The sequence below is a fragment of the Pseudorasbora parva genome, chromosome 8 (assembly GCF_024679245.1).
Source record: "Pseudorasbora parva isolate DD20220531a chromosome 8, ASM2467924v1, whole genome shotgun sequence".
Taxonomy (NCBI): Eukaryota; Metazoa; Chordata; class Actinopteri; order Cypriniformes; family Gobionidae; genus Pseudorasbora; species Pseudorasbora parva.
The window spans coordinates 18,496,871-18,521,643 of NC_090179.1; the positions used below are offsets into that span (position 1 = coordinate 18,496,871).

At 39.9% G+C, this 24,773-nt stretch overlaps 1 protein-coding gene across 1 annotated transcript; it reads right to left on the bottom strand.

The window, feature by feature from the left end:
* Positions 1-948: 948 nt before the first annotated feature.
* Positions 949-24,767, bottom strand: lin37 (lin-37 DREAM MuvB core complex component). The gene is made up of 10 exons (XM_067450269.1): positions 24,596-24,767; positions 21,217-21,290; positions 21,045-21,111; positions 9,149-9,199; positions 8,998-9,027; positions 6,614-6,699; positions 2,819-2,976; positions 1,662-1,793; positions 1,278-1,351; positions 949-1,170 (listed from the first exon to the last, which is right to left on the bottom strand). Exons 2-10 carry the CDS (start codon positions 21,248-21,250, stop codon positions 1,092-1,094), a joined length of 711 nt encoding a protein of 236 aa, XP_067306370.1. The 5' UTR covers positions 21,251-21,290; positions 24,596-24,767; the 3' UTR covers positions 949-1,091.
* Positions 24,768-24,773: the final 6 nt, after the last annotated feature.

Genomic DNA, 24,773 nt, shown 5'->3' on the forward strand with positions numbered 1-24,773 from the left:
GCTCTGAATTTTGGCCAAAACCCAGAGTATAATGTGGGCGGCAGTGGTTCAGTGGTTCATGTAGGTTGTCTACAAACCAGAAGGTTGGTGGTTCAATCCCCGGTTCCACCTGACCAAGTGTCGAAGTGTCCATGAGCAAGACACCTAACCCCAGCTGCTCCCGATGAGCTGGATGGCGCCTTACATGGCTGACATCGCCGTCGGTGTATGAATGGGTGAATGTGAGGCAAAAATGTAAAGCGCTTTGGATAAAAGCGCTATATAAATGCAGTCCATATATAATGTTTGCTCACATTTTGTTTTGCAGCATACTCATTATATACCAATATCACTATATGAATAAAAGCAGAAAAAAAGTTTGAATGGGATCCTTTTGTGTTAAAGATAATGCATAAATGTTTCCGGCCCCACTTTATATTAGGTGGCCTTAAGTACAATGTACTTACATCAAAAAATAAGTACAATGTACTTACTGTGTTCAAATTGTATTGCAAAACACCTTTGCTATTATTGAGGTGAGATATGGGTAGAGTTAGGGTCAGGTGTGATGGTATGGGTCAGTTTAAGGGTAGGGTTAGGTGTAAGGGAAGTGACAACTGTGTAATTACAAATGTAACTACAAAAATGAATTACAGACGTAATTACATGCATGGTATTTTTTTAAATGTAAGTACAATTTAAAAACATGTATGTACACAATAAGTGCATTGTATCAAATGATTAATTACAATGTTAGTACATAGTAGTTAAGGCCACCTAATATAAAGTGGGTCCATGTTTCCCACTGGATGTGCAGTTTCACAAATGTGTGATCTCAGGATGTTATTGACAGACAAACACTGATCATTAAAATAACAAAGGGTCAAGAACTGTCATAAAGAATGAATTAACATTATTCAATAAATGCATTAAATTCACTTTCAGTACTGTAGATTTATTGGAAATCCATGTGGATTTTAAAGGAGGAAAAAAGATTACAAAAACATTTACACCAATGTTTTTTTTAGTTCAGCTCTCAATTCAACATTTTAGTTACAACCATTTAATTCTTTTAACAGATTTTCTTCAGATGCACTAGGGAGCCGTGTGAACTAACGTTCATACATTTCCTTCAGGATTTTTATGCTCTCGCTGTATCTCAATTGGTTCTTGCTGGAGGCCTCTTTCCACCTAATGCACACATGGAACAAATGATAAAGAACATATGCATGTTTTAATTTGTAAATACCCTCTCATCTTGGTAAAAGAAGTGGAAATGAATGAATGAGAAGTTATACTTCTGTCTAATTTTCTTCCAGCGTTTAATGTGACTGAAGATAAGAGGTGAGGTGCCTGCTGCAGTGTCTGCGGACTGAAAAAAAAAGATATATAGAATACAGATGAGGCACACAATTTAGCAAAAGAGTATTGTAAACTTTAAGATTTTTACATAGTCTTGATTTTGTTTTTGGGGTCTACAATAATCAATTCAGTAAGCAAACAGGTTTAGTCATTACATTCCTAACAAAGATTGGTGAAGGGTTAAGCAGAAGTGTTTGAAGAAAACTTTATCTTCTTTCTTTTAGTAGTTCCTGTCAAAAGGATTGCATGAATGCAGATCTTCAAAGAAAGATAAGCATTTCCTGTACACCATGTACAGCACAACAGTTGTCATAGCCCACCTGGCTCTCTGCAGGTTTCTCTACAGGTGGAATTCTGAGATTAACAGGTTCACCGGCTGAACCTACTGGGCAGGAAACAGGCGGAGGAAGCCTGTACACGTTCTGTCCTTTGCCATTCAGCATGTCAGTCATCTGAAAGAATAAGTAACAAAGAGCAGTTTCCCTCAATTATGATGCTTGTTGTGGCATAAATTACTCCCTTTTTTCAAGGAAGCAAAGCCAAGGACAGTCTTTTCTTTCAGTGGTGAAAGAAAGCCATAGAATCTCTCCACTGGGTAATTGGAGTCAGAAGGGAAAGTGAAGTCAGATGTTGCAGCATTATCAATAACAACATTTAAGAACATGCTGAAGCTTTGAACTTTACAATTAAAAAGGTAACTGGAAAGTCATCCAAGATATTATGCTGCAGTGGGCAAAGACGTGTTTTTAATTCTATTGCTCCAAGGAAAAACTTCTATTACTGAAGAATTAGGTGAACCAATGAGTGTGTTAAGTTCAATGCAACTCAAGCTGTCTGACATGATTTACAAAGATACTGTTATAAATGATTTTACAGTGATGCCCTTTCAAAGGAAGTCTATAGTAAAACAAGCATTAAAACAGTAAAATAACACAATATGTAACAGTGTTTGAAAACTATTTACATCAGGGGTCCTTTACTTGACTTCTCTGAGTCATTAGACTTTAAGAAAAAAACAAAACATTACAAAGTAATTTCCAGTCAAGGAAATACTGTTTAACTAAAAAATGGATCTTGACTGGAGAAATTGTAAGGACTATTTTAGGTCTTGGAAATGCATTTTTGTTCTCTGGACTGTGTGAACTTTGGAACTTTATTGCCAGAATAATATAAACAAATGTTCATTTCGCAAGAAAACCAAGCCTAACTTTAAAAAGATGATTTACAAACATTTTTTAGTATATCATTTATTTAAATGCTCTAACAAAAATATGAACTTCACGTTTCATGACTTCCACTGTTATGACATGACTGTAAGCAGGGTTTTGTTGGCAAATAGCCACGTGAGAGAGTTTAGCTTGTATTTAACTTCTAAGTGAAATTATAGACTGAAATGCAAATGTGTTATTTTGAGTAGTTCAATGATCTGAACAGGATGAATATTTAAAATCATTGCTAAGTGAATGCAGGGTGTGACCTCTTCCTCCCCGGAGCTGTGTGGGGGGCTGGATGCAGTTCTTTCTCGCATAGAGGGGTTGTTTCTCATCCACGCACGACAAATGGGATACAGCGGCGTGGTGGTGCTGAACTGAGCCAAGTCCACACTGCGGTCAAATAACTTGATAATATATGCATCTGATGGAGAAGTTGAGATGTGGATCACGTAAGAAAACAGGTAATGGGCCTTATGTGATGAAGATATATATTTTTTTTTTTCTTCTAAAATTTGACATGAGATAAAGTATTTAAATCCACCAACAAAATATGAAAACCCAACAGCACTTTCTCAAAAATGTTAAAACATGTTATTTATCTATAGGATACAAAATTACAAATTTACCCAAATTCATTCAATAAATCACTATTTGCTCTTTTCCTTACTTGGTTACATTGACTTTATATATATGTGCAAAAATTTAAAGGTGCCCTAGAATGAGTTGAAACAATATCTTAAATTGTTCTTTGATATCTACAGAGGATATGTGGCTTATTTGAGTGCAAAAAGTTTCCAGATACAGTTTTACAGGTCCATTTACCACCCTATAAATTGTTCCTAGGATGTAATGCTCTGTTTTTGCCTAATTTGGAAAAGTCATGAATATTAATGTTGAGCTCTGCTCTGATTGGCTTATTTCAGCAGCTCACAGAACACAGCAGTTCAGTTGTTCAGCGAAGTGGATCGTGAGTCCTGACCAGGCATGAAAACGGGTCAGGGGTGAAAAAGGTGAGAAGGATATTACGGGGGTTGGGGGATCATGCTCCCCCGGAAGAAAACATTTAAATAGTCCATATTTTAAATCATCAATCTGATGATTTTAAGATGCTTTTTTTGCCAACCTGGGGAGAGCTGGAGAAACTTAACTTCAGCCATGAGTCAAAAATGATCTATTCTACCCCGTCATTGAGTTCACATATGTATGTGTGTGTGTGTGTGTGTGTGTGTGTGTGTGTGTGTGTGTGTGTGTGTGTGTGTGTGTGTGTGTGTGTGTGTGTGTGTGTATATTATATATATATATATATATATATATATATATATATATACACAACAATTTAAAGTCTGATGTAAGTTAAACTATACAAAAATAGCACCTACGCCACATTACAGTCTAAACACAAATAGAAAGAGAAATTGCATCTAATAGGGCTGTGAATCTTTGGGTAGGCAGCGAATCGATTCGATTCACGATTCATAGGTTCAAGAACGATTTTTGCTAATTCAGAACGATTCGATTCGAGACGATTCTCATTAAAATTCACTACGATTCGATTAATTTGATTCGATTATGCATTTTCTTATATGCATTTATAGGATTATTAAAATGCTTCGCCTAATGTGTCTTAGTCAGGGTGTGAATTACATTAAATACATAAATACATGAATTAGCGGCCTTCAGGGATCAGAGTGGGCAACACACCCAGTAACAATTTAAAATGAGGTTCATTAGTTACCATGAACTAATAATGAACTGCAATTATAAAGCATTTATTTATCTTTGTTAATATTAATTTTACCATTTACTAATGCATTATCAAAATCTTGGTAACATTAGTTCATGCACTGTGAACTAACATGAACAAACCATGAACAGCTGGATTTATATTAACTAATGTTAACAAAGATTAACTAATGCTGAACAGAGGTGTTGGTTGATGGTTAGTTAATGTTAATTAATGCATTAATTAATTAAACATTGTAAAGTGTTACCAAAAAAAAAAAAAAAAAAACTGTTACACTTTTCAATAAGGTTTCATTAGGTACCATTTGTTTCTTTACTGACTAACATAAACTAACCATGAACAGTACATTTGTTACTGTATTTGTTAGAACTTCGGGTTATGGGTAGTAACCCCAGAACAAAAAGAACTATGAAAATTTGACTGCTTTACGGCATCTACGTCACTTCCACCAACACCCACACTTCCTTAAATTCGGACGTACGAGCCCAACTTTGTTTGTCGGATAATGTCCGAAGCAGCACAGACAAATAAGAAAGAAAAGGTTTTGTTGGAGGAAAGCCATAAGAGGAAACGAAAAAGTGATCGGATTAAAGGCAGGACGAGGATCAACATTGGACCAGCGTTTGCTCGTTGGCGTGAGCTGAAGGAGGCGTGCCCGAGCGATGCTGTCCTGCGTGTTATGGTGATTACCTACCACTCAAACATTGAACTGAAGTATCATATAGATTCTGTAAAACGGTAACCAATAGACTACTATAATGACGCTGGCTTGTAAACATGAGCATCGCGATTATTTGGCGTTTGAAAAAAATAAAACCCATGAAATTATATTCATATGACATACTGAAACATAAGCCACTGTACCTGGGATGAAGACATTTCACACACGACGCCAGAAGAACACGTGAACTCCTCTTGCAGTGTTCAGGGTAACTGTTAGTGCTGCACCAACCCGCAGGGCCGCTTTTATGAAATTATTTGGCCCGCCCCGCACCATTGTATATATTTTTACAACCCGGCCCTTACCCGCGACCATTAAACAGACATACGGGGTCCGCGGGTTATGAGACGACCCGCGCATCACTAGTTCAGGGCTATCAGGGTTGTCATGTCAACAAATGCACACGCGATGGCATCCCCTGTTGTAGGATGACAGCTTACGACAGTAGTTGAGGACATTATTTTTTCCCAACTGTAGGGGGACCCCAAGAGCAAAAGTTACCCAGTGCTGCTTTAACAGAAAAGCTCTGATTGGGGGATTTTAATTACTGAAATCTGGCAACCGTAAACACGACAGCTCTTCTTTCCCTCCGACCACATCAAAACCAGTGGTTTTTGTCAAAAATTATTATTTTTTAATTACATTTTAGACTCGTAAACGATATTGCATGATTATATAAGGTTAGTCACAATGTAGGCTACACAGTGACTGTAATGTACTCTTAAATACAAGCATGGAAAAACATCATAGGCCTAATTCAGATCTCAAAAATATAAATATATATATATTTTTACAAAATGAATAGCCTTGTCAAATGACTATCATTTTAACTTATATGGTGGAAAAGCTGCCGTTTGCTAGAAGGATTGAGTAAGCAACGTATCTACAGTTGTATTTTATAATACAAAATAATATTAACCTTTGTCATTAGACACACTATTTAGTTTTGTATGATACTTGGAGTTTCATATTGCTACTATACTAGCATCTTGCATTATCTAGACAATGTGGTCTCTCTAAGAAACTTTCAATTTAATCAGAAATTGTTTAATCATAAACAGTCAATAAGTGGATAAATCACTACTTACTGCTTGCAGGAATATAGTTGTAATTGCCACTTTCTTCAATTTAAGACACTGAGCGAAGCTTGCTTAAAATGGGCCAAACAAACAAACGATTTTGAATTAAATTGTTATGGTATCCGATTATAATAAACATCAACTATGACTGTTGACATTTTTTATCTGTGGGAAGGGTATGAAAAGTCTATGTTGAGAATCACTTATTTTTCTGTGGTGTTTTTAATGGATGAGATTTTCATAAGAAGTAGGAGGAAATGGTGTTTGAGATTCACAGTATGTGATATCCATATACTGAACTCTTATTATTTCACTATGGCAAGGTTAATTCAATTTTTCATTCTAGGGCACCTTTAACATAAAGATAAGTGAGCAGCTGCCTGCAAAAACAGCTAGATAAGGCCAAATTACTTGCCAATGTAAAAATACCCTAATTTGGCTGTTGCTGGGTGGGCTGTTTCCCAAAATTAGAGCAGTATACAAAATGTAGAGGCTTTTGTGATCTAGCAATTACTTTGTTTGTGTTGGTTGGTTTCTGCCAGACCATCATCCATCTCTTTACGCTTCTTCCTTCTGTGTTGTGGGAATCGCGATGATGGTCTGTGAAAGGAAAAAGAGGCCCTTACAGGAAACTCTACCAAACCATTTAGGAATGGATATTTGCACTTGTGTAAGTATTACTATTGTAAATATTTACAAAGCACTCTCAAATGCTAAAGAGCTTTAAGAGGTTCACATGCAGCTAAGAAGGCTAGGCGACATATAGTGATTGATATATTTGTAATTATTTTGCTGCAGAAAAAATATATGAAAGGGTTTATTCACCCAGAAACTGTCATCAATTACTCACTGGCAAGACTTTTGTTCATCTTCAAAGCACAAATTAATATTTAAATACAATCTGAGAGATTTTGTACCTCCATTGACAGCTATGCAACTACCATATTTTCGCTTCAAAAAGTTCATAAAGAGGTCGTAAAACTAATCCATATAAATTGAGCGGTTTAGTTAATGTTTTCTAAGGCCCCATTTACACTGCATGATTCAAGTGACCCAATTTCCCGATTTTTTCCTCTCATGTCGCACAGATTGGATATGACATGTGAACGTGTAAGCAGGAAAAAAAACGCATGAATTCCGATATTCTCAGATCGGATTCAGGCCTCACTCATTTGTGGTAATAAATCCGATATGATTCGGATACGTGCATTAGCATCTGCCATGTAAGCGATCAAATCGGACATTCCCCGGCAAATGCGAGTCATACGTCATTGAAAAAAGGACGGAGGCGAATGATGTCAAGTCATTCAGATATAGTCACAAAATCGGAATTGTGCTTCAAGACCTGCAGTGTAAATGCAGCCTAAAAAGAGACTCAATCGCTTTATGACGAACAGATTGAATTCAGGCTTTTATTCACATATAAACATTAATTAGAGTACATAAAAAGAGGCTCAACCATACTGCGTAACACGAGAATAAACCTCATTGGTACTTGAGGAAGCTCAAACGTGCTACGTAACACGAGAATGAACCTCGCTTGTTCTTGAGGAAGCTCAAACATGCTACGTAACACGAGAATGAACCTCGCTTGTTCTTGAGGAAGCTCAAACGTGCTACGTAACACGAGAATGAACCTCACTGGTTCTTGAGGAAGCTCAAACGTGCTGCGTAATACGAGAATGGACCTCATTGGTTCTTCTGGAAGCACAAACGTGCTGCATGAAACGAGAATGAACCTCATTGGATCAGGAGGAAGCTCATACGTGCTGCATGAAATGAGAATGAACCTCATTGGTTCTTCTGGAAGCTCAAACATGCTGTGTGAAAGGAGAATGAACCTCATTGGTTCTTGAGTAAGCTCAAACATGCTGCGTAACACCAAAATTAACCTCATTGGTTCTTCTGGAAGCTCAAACGTGCTGCCTAACACAATAATTAACCTCATTGGTTCTTGCTGAAGCTCAAACCTACTGCGTAACACAAGAATGAACCTCGTTGGTTCTTGGTGAAGTGCAAACGTGGTGCGTAACACGAAAATGAACCTCATTGGTTCTTGCTGTAGCGCAAACGTGCTGTGTAACATGTTAATGAACCTTATTGGTTCTTGCGGAAGCTTTGAGCTTCTGTTTACCATAACTGATGTGAGTCAAAGAATGTTTATAAGTAAATAAAAGCCTAAATTTAACCTGTTCATTAAGTAAAGCAATCGTCTCTTCAGGAAATATGGAATAAACTGGCTCAATTCATCTGGATTTGTTTTATGATCTCTTTAAGAGATCACTCTTTAAGTGTCAAAGTGTTAGTTGTGTAGACTTTCACTGTAAATGGAGGGACAGAAATGTCCCTGATTTCATGAAAATATCTTAATTTGTGATTTTGGGTGAAGTTACCCTTTAAGCAATATTAAAATGATTTAACATGCTTTTTATTTGGCCATTTTCATATAGAGTATTTTGTTATATTAGTGTGTAGTCCTTCCTGTTCAAACCGCCCATTCTAAGCAGGACTCGAACCCGAGCCCGTCTGCATGGGAGCAGGGCGCTCTAACAAAAAGGCTAAAGTGTCAGTAGCTAGAGCTCCTCTTGAGATCAGGGGAATGATGTTTATACACACAGCTCTTACTGTCTGTCTGTTACAGGTGCACAAACAAAAATAGAAGAGAAAAAAAAGAAACACTTGAAAAAATGTTTTGCTCTTAAAAGTGCTCTTAAAAGTACTACAGTGGCTGTTTGGTCAATATTACCACTCTTCTGATTAGAAGAAAACATTTCAGACAGAGCAAATTCATAAATATTCAATTATGATAAATATTATATAAATATTCCATAAATATTTAAATAATATGAGAAACGTTTCAAACTATTTAAAATATTTAAATCAGAAGATTTTCCTTGCCTTTTCCCTGCAGAAGAAGGTGATAAATCCCTGCAAAAGAGAAAGGAAAGCCCAGAAGGCAAATGTTACATTAATCTCAACCATTTACACCTTTCTAGTCAGGAGAAGACTACTTTTATAGGAGTAACATAAAAATCCTGTATGTGCATACTTGCTCAAAGAGTCTGCCACAATTTTCCCAGAATCCTCTTCATTCTGCTCTCTGTGCAGGAAAAGGAAGGAAAACACACAAAGGATTATACAGATGCCAATTTCTCCAAAACAACTGGTCCTTTATTTCTGAAAGCCATTTGCAGCCAACATTTACCATTGATACAATTTCCTATTCCTGAATTACTTAACCAAATACGCTGCAAGGTTCTCAGGGAACAAATTAAAGCATTAGAGCTATTGATCACTAATGTGATTTTCTTTTAATTTTTTTAAAAGGAAAACATGCTAAGAGTATTAGAGAGAGTATTACTGGGAATATAATTATAGCAGTAAATGACCTCAGACCATCAGGGTGGTAATTATCAAGACAGCTGAAATATAAATGGATTGCAACAAAGACATTATTTATATTAGTATTTTGGATATGGATACAAGCTCAGTGGAAACAAAACATATGATACACGATATATATATTATGACTAGTCATAGGTGAAGCGAATATTATTAATTTATCTCCCAACAAGGCCACATATAAGGTCTGGGTAGATTAGATAGTAAACAAAAACATCAGTTGTCGTAATCAACGTGTTGAGTGCAGGGAAATGGGCAGGGATAAAAAATGGAGCGACTTTGACAAGAGCCAAATTGTTATGGCAAGGTGACTGGTGGTTATGGAAGGAATGTGTCATTCTGCTGCGAAAGGGGTTGGATGGCTGGAGACTAATCAGAGTGCCTATAATGACCCATCCACCATCAAAAGCACCTACAATGGGTACATGAGCGTCGGAACTAGACTTTGAAGCAGTGGAAGAAGGTCACCTAATCCGATGAGTCCTGTTTTCTTTTACATCACACGGACAGCCATGCATGCGTGCAACGGTTACCTGTGGAAATGATGCACCAGGATGCACTTTGGGATGACAACGAGCCGGTGGAAGGAATGTTCTGCTGGGAAACCCTGATTTCATTTTGTGAACATAAATTTGTCACGTACCAGCTATTTTAAGATTGTTTCAGACTAGGTACACCCCTTCATGACAATGGTGTCCCTGGTGAAAGTGGCCTCTTTCAGCAGTGTAATGCACCCTGACATACTGCACACATTGTTCAGGAATGGTTGGAGGAACATGATGAAGAGTTCAAGGTGTTGCCCTGGCCTGCAGATTCCTCAGATCTCAATCCAATTGAGAATCTGTGGGATGTGTTTGATCCACGCTGGCTCTACCTCTCAACCTACAGGACTTGAAGGATCTGCTGCTGACGTCTTGGTGCTAGATACCACAGAACAACTCCTTGAGTCCATGCCTCGGCGCGTCAGTGTTTTTTAAGTCAGACATTCATGTCACAAGATGAGACATGTTCATGAGAAGATGAGACTAGACTTTAACATTGTATTTTTAAGAAATCCTCAATGATGAAATACCTGACTAGAAAAATACTCTGCAGGTGCATTTTGAATATGTTTAACTAATCAACTTGTAATGAATGTAATTTCAGTCACTACATTTTGTATATGCATGATCATATGCAGTAAAAGACAACAATACTCAAGCACTGTAAAGGTTTTGGCACAAACGTGAAATTATAATCAGTGTAGTGCATTGGTGTGTCTTAGTAGTTCTGGTGTATTCTCGCGGCGTGTGGAGGAGTTAGCCTTTGTTGTCATTGCCACGTCTGTAAACACGTTTATTGGGGGCGTTCCCAGCTGCTTTCAATAATGATACTCAGGTGAGTATAAATAGTGATAGTCCACGGCAGTGGAAGCGGCAGCCCTCGTGTGAAGCCCTCCTCGCGTAAAGACCGACGAGTGTAGAGACATCAACTCTTTCCTGTGCAACTCCTCCCGAGCAAGGACCCTTGACAAGGTACTTGAGTATTATTTTCCTTTTCATTATTTATGTTCAGTTTTCTTATTTCTATCTGGCCTTTTCTCTGATCTGTATTCATCATGTGCTTTCAAATCTCTACTATTACTACTAGCACTTGCAAATCACGCTCTGTACACGAGAAGCCGCAATCCTAATAATTAATCCTAATAATAATTAATCCTAATAATCCCTCTGGTTCTGCTAGGTGACTTCAACATCCATCCTGATAAACACCTAGCCACTGACTTCACCACTCTACTGACCTCATTGGACCTTAAGTTAGTATCTACTACGGCTACTCACAAATCAGGTAACCAGTTAGACCTTGTCTACACACGCTACTGCTCCGCGGACAACACTTTAGTTACTCCATTACACACCTCAGACCACTTTCTCATCACTCTTAACCTCATACGGACTCCTGACACAACACACACTCCTCCACAGATTAGCTTTCGGCGTAATCTACGCTTACTCTCTCCCTCTCGCCTATCCACTATGTTTCATCTTCACTTCCTCCACCTGCTCAGTTCTCAGCACTGGACACTAACAATGCTACTGACACTCTTTGCTCCACTCTAACATCTTCCTTAGACAGTTTTTGTCCCCTTTCATCCAGAACAGCTGGTCCCACCCCATCTGCCCCCTGGCTGTCTGATGTCCTCCGTGAACATCGCTCTGGACTCAGGGTGGCAGAGAGGAAATGGCGGAAATCTAAAAACTCTCTTCTTTCTCTACAAATGTCTCCACTGCTAAAACAACATACTACCACAACAAAATCAACAATTGCTCTGACTCTAGCACACTCTTCAAAACATTCTCCTCTCTTTTTTGTCCCACTCCCTCCTTCATCAACTCTTACAGCTGATGACTTTGCATCATTTTTCACACAAAAAAACCTCCCTCATCAGCAACCAGTTCTCCTCACCACAAACTGACACGCACAACTCAACAACTAACACACACATGCTCCCATCCTTCTCTGAGCCAGAGATTTCTAAACTCATCCTTTCCAATCACCCCACTATCTGCCCACTTGATCCTATACCCACTCACCTCCTTCAGGCCATTTCTTCTTCAATCACTCCTGCACTCACTCACACTGTCAACACTTCTCTTCACACGGAGACCTTTCCCACAGTGTTTAAGCAGGCTCAGGTAACCCCACTGCTGAATCCTGCACTTTTAGAAAACTACAGACCGGTATCCCTTCTGCCTTTCATTGCAAAGACACTTGAGCGTGTTGTGTTCAATCAACTCTCTATGTTTCTTGAAGAGAACAACCTCCTAGACAACAACCAATCCGGCTTCAATAGCGGCCACTCAACTGAGACTGCCCTACTCTTGGTTACTGAGGCACTGAGACTGGCAAAAGCAGCTTCCAAATCCTCAGTACTCATCTTACTGGATCTGTCTGCTGCTTTTGACACAGTTAACCACCAGATCCTCCAGTAAACTCTTAAGAAGATGGGTATCTCAGGAACTGCTCTCCAGTGGTTCAGGTCGTTCCTCTCAGATAGGAGAGGTGAAGTGTCCAAGTCACATCATCTAGCTACTAGGGTTCCCCAGGGCTCAGTGCCTGGACCACTTCTCTTCTCCATCTACATGTCGTCATTGGGATCTGTCATTCAGAAACACGGCTTCTCCTATCACTGCTATGCTGATGACACTCAACTCTACTTCTCATTTCAACCAGATAATCCTACACTTGGTGTTCGTATCGCTGCCTGCCTGACAGACATTTCTGCCTGGATGAAGGAGCATCACCTTTAACTTAATCTTGCAAAGACAGAATTACTTGTTGTCTCATCCAACCCAGCACTTCATCCAAATTTCTCCATTCAGCTCGGTTCATCAACCATAACTCCTTCCAGGACAGCCAGAAACCTTGGAGTTGTGATTGATGACCAGTTAAGCTCCACATTACCGCAACAGCCCGGTCCTGCAGATTTGCCTTATACAACATTAGAAAGATTAGACCTGTCATGTTCTGTAGGAATATTTTGCGTTTAGTTTGTTACTTTCTCCCCCTAGTGGGCATCTTGGAGTAATTCATTGTGTTCATATATAATTCTTACATTGCTTTCATTGGTTGATTTTATCACATGGTGCAGTCATATCAGGAAACAGATTAGTAGTTATATTCCATGCGGTCAGCTTGCAGCTCTAGTCACCTTATCCTGTCTCATATCCTGTTTGTGCCTTTGGAAAGCATCGCTTGTAAGTTATATTTGAATTTATAGTTAATTACATTGATTCACATGCGTCATGTAAGACTTTTTGTGATGTTACTTGAATATTTATTTGTTAACATGTGAAAACTGCTACTGTATAGCATTTCATATATTGATAGTTTAGCTATTGAGCTGCACGTAATATTTAGATGTTATTCACAGCTATAAGCATACCAGCTGAATGTTATATGTTACAACTTTGTAGCTTAAAAGTATATTATTTTATGTCTGTTAATTTATGACGTGTTTTCATAGCATTCAGTGATTGTACTATCTTTCTGTATCATTTCAGTTTTACAAAGATTCCTTCATGAGAATTACGACAACAGTAAAGAGCATTGAACTTTACTTCAGCCTCTGACTTTCTCTTGAAGCCTGTTAGCTATCTGTCGATTTGTGTACAGTCACACACACTGAGGACAGAATAGTAAAAAAGCGACTTCACAGCGGGCAAAACAACAACGAGAAGATTAGGAACTGAGCCAGTACATTATCTCAAGCATACTAAGGCTTCTTTATATATCCCTTCTAATACATCTTGGAGGATCGTTAACCATAATGTCGCAAACCAGTGAAGCAGGATTGGGAAAAGCGTCCATCACTGACGGTGGTGCTAAAGAGCAAGAGACAGCACATGAAGCAAGATCACAACGTTCCATCTCATCAAGCACATCTAAAGTATCCTCAGCTAGCAGGGCCGCTGCTAAGGCCCGTGCTAAAGTTGAAGCTGCACGTGCACGCGCCACGTTCGTTCAGAGAGAAGCTGAACTGAAGATAAAAGAGGCACATCTAGCAGCTGATTTGAAGGTCAAGGAGGCATGTATAGCCGCCGAGTTATCAGCTTTGGAGCATGAGAGGGAGATTGCAGTAGCCTTGGCTGAAGCTGAAGTTCTTGAGGCAGCAGTAGAGAATGAAAGTTCACAGGGCAGTAAGAGTCTCCACGATTCAGTTCAAGTCGCCATTCAGCGCACCCGTGAATATGTCGAACATCACTCCCAATTACGTCTTAATGAGGAAAACCCCCCAGTACTTGAACCATACACGCCATCACGGTTGCCGTTAATCAAACCCGATGTCCAATCAGAAAGAAAGGAGCATTTCCCTGGTCCCAGCAGTGCTTCTCACTTCGTACCCAAGAATGAGGGTGCAATCCAGGCTGCAGCAAAACAGCCAGAAAAAGCAACGTCTGTGGTTCATCAACTCACCACAAGGGATGACAGCCATAAAGCGCAGCAGCCCGAAAGGCCAACACCAGCAATTCATAACTACTCCTTTGAGCACCTCATCTCTACTCATCCTCACCCTTGCTCTGTCAGTAGAGCCTCAGTACAGCCACATAAAGGGTATGTGGACGACAGGGCAGGTATGAGCGATATTGCAAGGTACTTGGTACGTCGAGAGCTTGTGAATTCTGGCCTGATCAAATTTAATGATCGTCCAGAAAATTACTGGGCATGGAAGTCTTCATTCTGCAACGCTATTGTAGGACTGAACTTAAGTGCAGGTGAGGAGCTTGACCTCTTAACAAAATGGTTGGGAAATCAGTCTTCAGAGCACATCATACGGATACGTTCTGTGCATGTTGCCAGACCTGATATAGGTTTAAGAATGGCTTGGGATCGCCTAGAGGAGTGCTACGGCTCCCCTGAGGTTATTGAAAGAGCGCTCTTTGAGAGGATAGAGAACTTTCCTAAAATCAGTCATAAGGACCCTGTAAAGCTCAGAGAGTTGGGAGACCTGCTAAGAGAGTTAGCATCTGCAAAATCGGAGGGTTTTCTGCCAGGGCTCTCATACTTGGACACCGCCAGGGGTGTCAACCCTATCGTTGAGAAGTTGCCTATTGGTCTGCAAGAGAGGTGGTTAGCTCAAGGCTCACAATACAAGGAGCAACACAACGTATGTTTTCCTCCATTTGCATACTTTGCAGACTTCGTATGCAGTGAAGCACGCAGAAGAAATGACCCAAGCTTCACTCTCTCAACAGCCACTGTAACCCCATTGAATAGTTCCCACAGGTTTGCTACAGGTCCATCAAAGCTTGAACGAGGGGAAAAGAGACCAGTATATGGCAAAAGCTATGTCTCTGCTCACAAGACTGGAATTGCATCGCTTCAAACAGCTTCTCAGGCAGACAGTTCAAACAGCAGACGAGGAGAAATAGACAAACAATGCCCTATCCACAAGAAGCCACATCCTCTGAAAAAGTGTAGAGGTTTTCGAAGTAAGTCCCTAGAAGAGCGCAAGGCTTTTCTTAAGGAAAATGGGATATGTTTCAGATGTTGCTCTTCTACCATTCACCTGGCAAAGGACTGTGAGGTAGCGTTGAAGTGCACAGAATGTGAGAGCAACAGCCATATTGCAGCACTGCATCCTGGACCCCCAACATGGGAAAGGAGAGGTCCCTCCTCAGAGCATGGCGGGGAGGGTGAAAGAGAAACACTTTCGCTGGCAGTCACCTCTAGGTGCACAGAGGTCTGTGGTGAGGGTAAGGAACCTAGATCCTGTTCCAAGATTTGCCTAGTGAAAGTTTATCCTAAATCACGCCCTGATAAAGCTGTGAAAATGTATGTCGTTCTGGATGACCAGAGCAACAGGTCCCTGGCCAGGTCAGAATTCTTTGACCTCTTTAAAATTGAAGGGTCGAACTCGCCATACACTTTGCGCACATGTTCAGGGGTCACTGAAGCATGTGGGAGAAGAGCCACAGGGTTCATGGTGGAGTCACTGGATGAAACAACAAGTTTGATGCTTCCTACACTCATTGAATGCAATCACATGCCAAATGATCGCACAGAGATTCCAACTCCAGCAGCTGCACAGCACTACACACACCTGAAGTCCATAGCCCACAAGATACCACAACTAGATCTAGAGGCCCAGATACTCCTTCTTCTGGGACGCGACATCCTCCAGGTTCACAAGGTCAGAGAACATCGCAATGGGCCACCTAGAGCACCCTATGCTCAAAGACTAGACCTTGGCTGGGTTGTTATAGGTAACGTCTGCTTGGGCTCAGCTCACAAAACAGAGTCTGTGAATTCTTTTCGGACTAACGTGCTGGAAAATGGACGACCATCTCTCCTTACTCCATGTCCCAACTATATTCAAGTCAAGGAGAGGTTTGGGAACAAAGGAATATACTGCACATCTCTTCGTGGCCTTACACACCACACCCCAGTCCTCCATGACTGCAGCCTTGGCAGTGCGATCTTTGAGAGAACCAAGGATGATGACAAAGTGGGTCTCTCCATCGAAGATGAGCTTTTCCTGGAGCTTATGGACAAAGAAATGTTTATGGATGAGTCCAACAGCTGGGTGGCACCTCTTCCATTTCGATCACCACGGCGACAGCTGCCAAACAATCGAGAGCAAGCTCTTAATCGCCTTGCTGCTTTGTGTCGCACATTTGAAAGAAAGCCTGAGATGAAAACTCACTTTGTGAACTTCATGCAGAAGATCTTCGATCACGACCAGGCAGAGTTAGCTCCATCGCTGCAAGAGGGAGAGGAACGGTGGTACTTACCCATATTCGGTGTCTACCACCCTCAGAAGCCGAATCAGATTCGAGTCGTGTTTGATTCCAGTGCTCAGCATCATGGGATTTCTCTCAACGATGTGTTACTTAAAGGCCCAGATCTGAATAACAGCTTACTTGGAGTTTTACTACGCTTCCGCAGAGAGTCAGTAGCAGTGGTAGCAGACATTGAGCAGATGTTTTACAGTTTTACTGTCAGAGAAGACCATCGAGACTTCCTTCGGTTCCTCTGGTTCAGGGACAACGAACCAGGCAAAGAGATTGTTGAGTACAGGATGAAAGTCCATGTGTTCGGCAACAGCCCGTCGCCAGCGGTAGCTATCTATGGTCTTCGTCGCGCGGCACAACATGGAGCAAAGGAGTATGGCTCAGAGGCCCAACACTTTGTGGAGCGCGACTTCTATGTCGACGACGGACTCAAGTCTCTACCATCAGCTGTTGAAGCCATAGATATGCTGAAAAAGGCACAGGAGATGCTTGCCAGCTCAAACTTACGTCTCCACAAGATAGTGTCGAACCACTCTGACGTTTTGGATGCCTTTCCACCAGAAGACCACGCAAAGGGTTTGCAGAACCTGGACTTCAATGATAATTCAGCCCTCATTCAACGCAGCTTAGGGCTCAGCTGGGATCTTAAACATGACATTTTCACCTTCAGAGTAGCATCTACCGAGAAGCCTTTCACCCGTAGAGGTGTTCTAGCCACCGTGAACAGTCTGTTTGACCCTCTCGGATTTGTGGCGCCAGTCATTATACAAGGGAAGTTCCTATTACGAGAACTCACTAGCATTGAAGCCCTCGACTGGGATAAGCCTCTTCCACACGAGAAACAAGCTGAATGGAGAATGTGGAAAGACTCGTTGCAAGACCTGAGGGAGCTCAAAATTCCAAGAGCTTACACACCTACCACCCTTACCACTACTCAAAAGAAAGAGCTCCACATCTTCTCAGATGCCTCAGTGAAGGCCATTGCTGCTGTAGCTTACCTCAAGGTGATCAACGATGATGGAGAGTGTAACGTGGGATTTGTTTTGGGAAAGGCAAAACTGGTGCCCTCATCTACTCACACTATCCCAAGATTGGAACTGGGAGCAGCGGTATTGGCAGTAGAAATGGCAGAGTTGATAGAGAGTGAGTTGGACATCAAATTAGACGCATTGCGGTTTTACACAGACAGCAAGGTTGTCTTGGGGTACATATACAATCAGACCAGGCGGTTTTATGTATACGTTTCCAACAGAGTCCAGCGAATCAGGAAGTCCACCAAACCTGAGCAGTGGCACTACGTCTGTACCACGCAGAATCCGGCAGATCATGCTACACGTTCTGTGCCTGCGGGAGAGTTAGCTAGCACAACCTGGCTCACAGGGCCTCCGTTTTTGTCCCTTCCTGAAGGAGTAGCCACTTCAGAAGAGGAGTCATATGGACTCATTGATCCGGATGCAGATGTTGATGTGCGTTCTCATGCCACCACTCTCTCTACTCCATCATTTAGTCTAGGATCTCATCGGTTTGAACGGTTCTCGTCTTGGAAGTCTCTAGTCCGAGCTATAGCATTCCTGACACACATCAGTCAGTCTCAAAGAAGTGCAGTAAAAACCAAGGTTGACATCTGTAGTGGCTGGCATCGATGCGAAAATCCTCACAAGGTAGAAGAGCTGTCTAAGGCAGGAACTCTTATTGTCAAGTGTGTGCAAAGAGAAACTTACAGCAAAGAGTTCACCTGCTTGGTTGCTGGGAAAGACATCTCAAAAGATAGTTCATTGAGAAAGCTGAACCCCTATGTGGATGAAGAGGGTCTCCTGAGAATAGGAGGCAGGCTCAAACATGCAGAACTCGACACTAATGAAAAGTTCCCTCTCATCATTCCAGGTCGCAGCCATGTTGCAACATTGCTTGTGCGTCATTACCATGACAAAGTTAAGCATCAAGGTCGTGTTTTTACAGAAGGCTCTGTTCGTGCAGCTGGATTCTGGATCATTGGAGCTAAGAAATGTATCAGCAGTATCATTCACAAATGTGTTACATGTAACAAGCTTCGGGGGAAAAGCGCTGAACAGAAGATGGCAGATCTACCCATAGATCGTCTGAGTACTGAGCCACCCTTCACTTACGTGGGGCTTGATGTTTTCGGCCCATGGGCTGTCACCACAAGAAGAACCCGCGGTGGACAGGCTAACAGCAAAAGGTGGGCTGTACTTTTCACCTGCATGAGCACACGGGCCGTGCACATAGAGCTGATAGAGGCGATGGACACGTCAAGCTTCATCAATGCATTGCGCCGATTCTTTGCTCTGCGGGGGCCTGCTAAGCAAATCCGTTCAGACTGTGGAACCAACTTTACAGGTGCCTGCAAGGAGTTGCACATACTCCTTACCGATCCCAAAGAGCCCAATGTAAGGAGGTACTTGGGTGAAGAGGGTTGCTCTTGGATATTTAACTCTCCACATTCCTCCCACATGGGAGGATCTTGGGAGCGAATGATTGGTTTCGCCAGACGGATACTCAACTCCATGCTTATGCAAACCAACCCTTCATGCCTCACTCATGAGGTGTTGTCTACTTTAATGGCAGAGATCACGGCAATTATTAATGCTAGGCCACTCGCACCTATTTCTTCAGACCCGGAGTCACCCTTTCTCCTTACCCCTGCTACACTTCTGACTCAGAAGATGTCTACTTACCCTCCTCCTCCGGGAAACTTTGACAATATAGACCTTCACCGCCAGCAGTGGAGAAGGGTGCAGCATCTGGCCAACACATTTTGGAGCAGATGGAGACGTGAGTACCTTCCTACACTGCAAAGCCGAAGCAAGTGGCAGGACGTACGACCTAATATTGAGAAAGGTGACCTGGTTCTGCTTAAGGATAACCAGGCGAAGCGGAATGAATGGCCCATAGCTCTGGTTACAAGGACATTCCCTGATGAAGATGAGAAGGTCAGGAAGATCGAACTTAAGGTCACAAGATCTGGGTCAGCGAGGACCTTCTTGAGACCTGTTTCTGAGACAATCCTTCTCAAGAGTGCTAAGGAATTTAACTGATTTAGTTCCCCTTTATTCAGACTCAATAAGATTATCCAGATAGTGGTATTTAATCAATACCAGACGGGGAGTGTCATGTTCTGTAGGAATATTTTGCGTTTAGTTTGTTACTTTCTCCCCCTAGTGGGCATCTTGGAGTAATTCATTGTGTTCATATATAATTCTTACATTGCTTTCATTGGTTGATTTTATCACATGGTGCAGTCATATCAGGAAACAGATTAGTAGTTATATTCCATGCGGTCAGCTTGCAGCTCTAGTCACCTTATCCTGTCTCATATCCTGTTTGTGCCTTTGGAAAGCATCGCTTGTAAGTTATATTTGAATTTATAGTTAATTACATTGATTCACATGCGTCATGTAAGACTTTTTGTGATGTTACTTGAATATTTATTTGTTAACATGTGAAAACTGCTACTGTATAGCATTTCATATATTGATAGTTTAGCTATTGAGCTGCACGTAATATTTAGATGTTATTCACAGCTATAAGCATACCAGCTGAATGTTATATGTTACAACTTTGTAGCTTAAAAGTATATTATTTTATGTCTGTTAATTTATGACGTGTTTTCATAGCATTCAGTGATTGTACTATCTTTCTGTATCATTTCAGTTTTACAAAGATTCCTTCATGAGAATTACGACAACAGTAAAGAGCATTGAACTTTACTTCAGCCTCTGACTTTCTCTTGAAGCCTGTTAGCTATCTGTCGATTTGTGTACAGTCACACACACTGAGGACAGAATAAGACCCTTCCTATCAGAACAGGCTGCACAACTCCTGGTCCAAGCTCTTGTTCTCCCCAGACTGGACTATTGTAATGCTCTTCTAGTTGGCCTTCCAGCATGCACTATCAAACCCTTGCAACTGATCCAGAATGCAGCGGCGAGGGTGGTCTTTAATAAGCTGAAGAGAGCGCACGTCACGCCTCTCTTCATTAGACTGCACTGGCTGCCAATGGCCGTTCACAAAAAAAAAAATTTGTATGTACTGTGCTTGATTAACTGAGACTTCTTACAGCACTTGCAGGTTGTTGCCCTTATTTGTTTCCTTGCTACTACTGCTCTCCTCTTTTTGTAAGTTGCTTTGGGTAAAAGCGTCTGCTAAATGATTAAATGTAAATGTAAATTAACTTTGCCTGAGGTCCATTTGCAGTTTTGTTGTTACAGTCTGAAGCTTTCAATGCTCAAGGCACATTAATGCACTAACCTCTCACTGTCACTCCTCTCAACCAGACCTTGCAATACTGCATCAAGGCGGTTTCGAGCCCCAGCATCTGCAAAAGAACCATTTTTACCACATAAAATCTTATCTTTTTTTTCAGGGACACTCCACGTAATAAAACAAAAATGTAGAAATAAGCTCTTGTTTGCAACCTCACCTGTGTTTTCAGTCTTGATTTTACAGTGAAGCATTGTGCTTCTGAATGATCCTCGCACAACAGGGATTCTTTACCTGTAATATCATTAAGTAATTTAGAATTCATGACTAATATAAATTATATTGGTTAAGTGAAATTACACATAAATAAATATAAAATTAAAAGGATAGGCTGGAATTAGATATTGAAAGTTTCCCATTAAGGCACAGGACCTTCCCACAGACCATTTCCTTTTTGGACAGTTAAATACCCCCCAAGGCTAATTTATTTGAGACTAGTAGCCGTGTAATAAGCAGGATAATGTCGCGCCACGCTCCACTTTATTCCTATGGGTGATGTCAAGTGACTTTTACGTGCTCGCATAGCATTCCGGGATGGCAGCGCTGCATTTGAACCGATTTGAACGCACAAATGACGGGAATCTCCAGTGGATCTCCACGGTCACACACATTTGTCGTGAGACACACGTTCAGGCTCTGCTCTCACCATCACACTCTGGCCAAAACATTTGATATGAAACAAAGTCTAAACTTTACATAAAAAAAAAAAAAAAGTTTTAATACGAAATTCAAACAACAAATACCGTTTAGGCGCTCTTAGTGTTGCATAACAGTTAAAACCAGAGCCGTTGAAAACAGAGCTGCAACCTGCAACATGCATTCATCTCGTGTTGGTGCACGCGGTCACGTGATCACGCCGCTCTCAATAGTTTTAAACAAACCAGCACTGTGCCAATTATCACATTTAAACAGACACTATACAGGTATTTGCAGCAAATTTTGGTAAACAGCATAGTGTGCATTAGTGTTGCACGATATACCGGTACAAGAAAAGTATTGCGATACCCTGATATTACAAACGGTACGATATGGACTATAATTAGTACTGGTACTTTAAGGAGGACAGCCTATGAGCTGTATTTCTTAATTTGCGTGGATGTATGTGACAGCACAGCAGGTGTCAGGACGTGTGTGCAGAGCTCTGCTTCAGCCGTTCATTAAACATTAGAAGCAGAAGAGTTAAATATATACGCGCAACGCATGACAAAGAAAGCAACAGAAATATGCGCGCATGAGAGGAAAAAGCGCGGCGCGGGACGTGCTCGCGCCACCGGACTCTGACCTGAAGCGCACGTACACGCCTTTCAGACAACAACCATGCGATCGCCATTCAGTTCTTTCGCGGATTATTATTTGGGTTTGAATGGTCAAAAATATGTAAAAATGTGTGGTCTGGCGAGTATTCAGGTATGTCTTTAGTGAACGTGTAGCCTACAACTGAGGTAATTAGATCCAAGCAGGTCTTAAGCCAGACCTAATATTCTGTGTGATTAATGTTAATCAAACACCAATGAAAAATAGAAAACCACCACATGCTTGGCTAAATAACTAAAATATATTTATTAAGAATCAGTGTATAGTTAAATTATAGAGTGTAGACTAAGCAAGCAGTTTTATATTTGGTTATTTAATTTCTTTCTTGACTTGCTACTATTAAATAGATCTAATGTAGCTGAAAAATAAAGAACTGTTTTTGTCATATTGTTTGTAATTTGCATTTTTTGCTTATTTTTAAAAACAGATACAATTAAAAATCTATATTATAATTATAAGATAACATTTTTTAAAATATGAAATTACTCGAATCATAAAACAAGATGTTGGTCATCCCAACCTGTTCAGAAGTAAAAGGTTAGTGAACGATAACATGATTGATAATGTGATCTCTGTAAGGATGTTCACACTGGCATGTAGTATAGCAATAAGAGGAGGGAATGGTCAACAACCAGGGCAGGAACATGCTGGCCAAGTGAATTTTTTGTAAAAAAAAAAGTTCTGTTGTCATATTAATCATATTATCTGTTTTTTGTTTGTTTTTTACCGTGGTATCGATTTTGTATCGGAGGCATTTCAGTCTCGTATCGTATCGAAGTCATATTTGTGGTATCGTGACAACACTAGTGTGCATTGATTATTATATCAAGCGCAGTGTCATTTTATTATGGAGAGTGATGCAATATTGTAATGTTATGCTCTTCTTGTATTTAGCCCTGAGATATTCCTTACTATCATAGTCAAATGTGACTGTACACCTTAACTATTTTTCAATTAAATAAATGTCATTAAATAAACTATATTTTAGTTTAGTAATATTTATTGAATATTGTGACGAGATCTTTTGGTACCAAATACTATTTGTGCAATATTTATGGTCAATTAATGACCACTTTAAATATATTCCTTCTAATATTTATATTATTTATTACAATTAGTGTAGTAATTAAGGTTAAAATAGAGAATTCCAATGCAAAGAGGCAAATTAGAATAATTTTGTGGCAGGAAATATAATAATTTTCATTTGTAATGCCATTACCCACAACGTGCCTGTATGGCTCTTTAATAATATTCAAAGCGCTTAAAGTATTGCAGATCATAACTGCTTACTTATTTGTAGCGTTAATAAAGTAAAGAGTTAATATATATATATATATATATATATATATATATATATATATATATATATATATATATATATATATATATATATATATATAGCTAGGGACTTAATATGGACAACTTTAAAAGCGACTTTCTCAATATTTTGATTTGTTATGCACCCTCAAATTCCAGATTTTCATGTAACTTATATCATATTTTCATGTATCTCTTAATGTATTTCCAGAGTATCTCGGCATTATATTGCCTAAACAACCATACATCAATGGAAAGCTTATATGTGTATGAATGTATAACGTTATTTACCGTAATTTAATTTGACAATTTTGTCACTTTTCGCATGCTCCAAGCCCTAGTCAATTTCTAACCCTTCTTTTTTCCAACTACAATTGTTATTTAAATTACTTTAATATATATATATATATATATATATATATATATATATATATATATATATATATATAGTAACATATTTTCAGTTACTTTTCAGTTAGAATTTTTAACCCTTCTTTTTTCCAACTACAATTATTATTTAAATTACTTTAATATATATATATATATATATATATATATATATATATATATATATATATATATATACATATATAGTAACATATTTTCAGTTACTCAATACAAAAGTTTGAAAAAGGGAAGTCAAGGGAGTCATGACACCAGGAGAATAAAATCATAGATATTTATACATATCTATGGAAAAAAATACTAACGTTAACGTTACTTTTGCTAATCAGCTAACGTTACAATGATATAAACAGCTGCCGTTAGCTAGCTAGAAAACCACTTACATCAACGGCATTTAAACTCTTCATTGACTTTACAAATGCCTTAATGAAAACATAATATTGTACATAATATAACGTGTTACGTATAAATACTTTATAAATACAAAACAACACGTTATTCACCTTTTAATCCTTAGCTGAGAGACTGACGACGAGCCGCTTGTCACAATCCGACTTTCCTCTTCCGCGCGCAATGAGATTCCAGGCTGGTCATTGGTTGCAGCAGTTGAGAGTTCATCGCTCTTATTGGTTCAAATTGCTGTCGATCACAAAATACTAAATCTGGTTGGTTGGTCAGCTG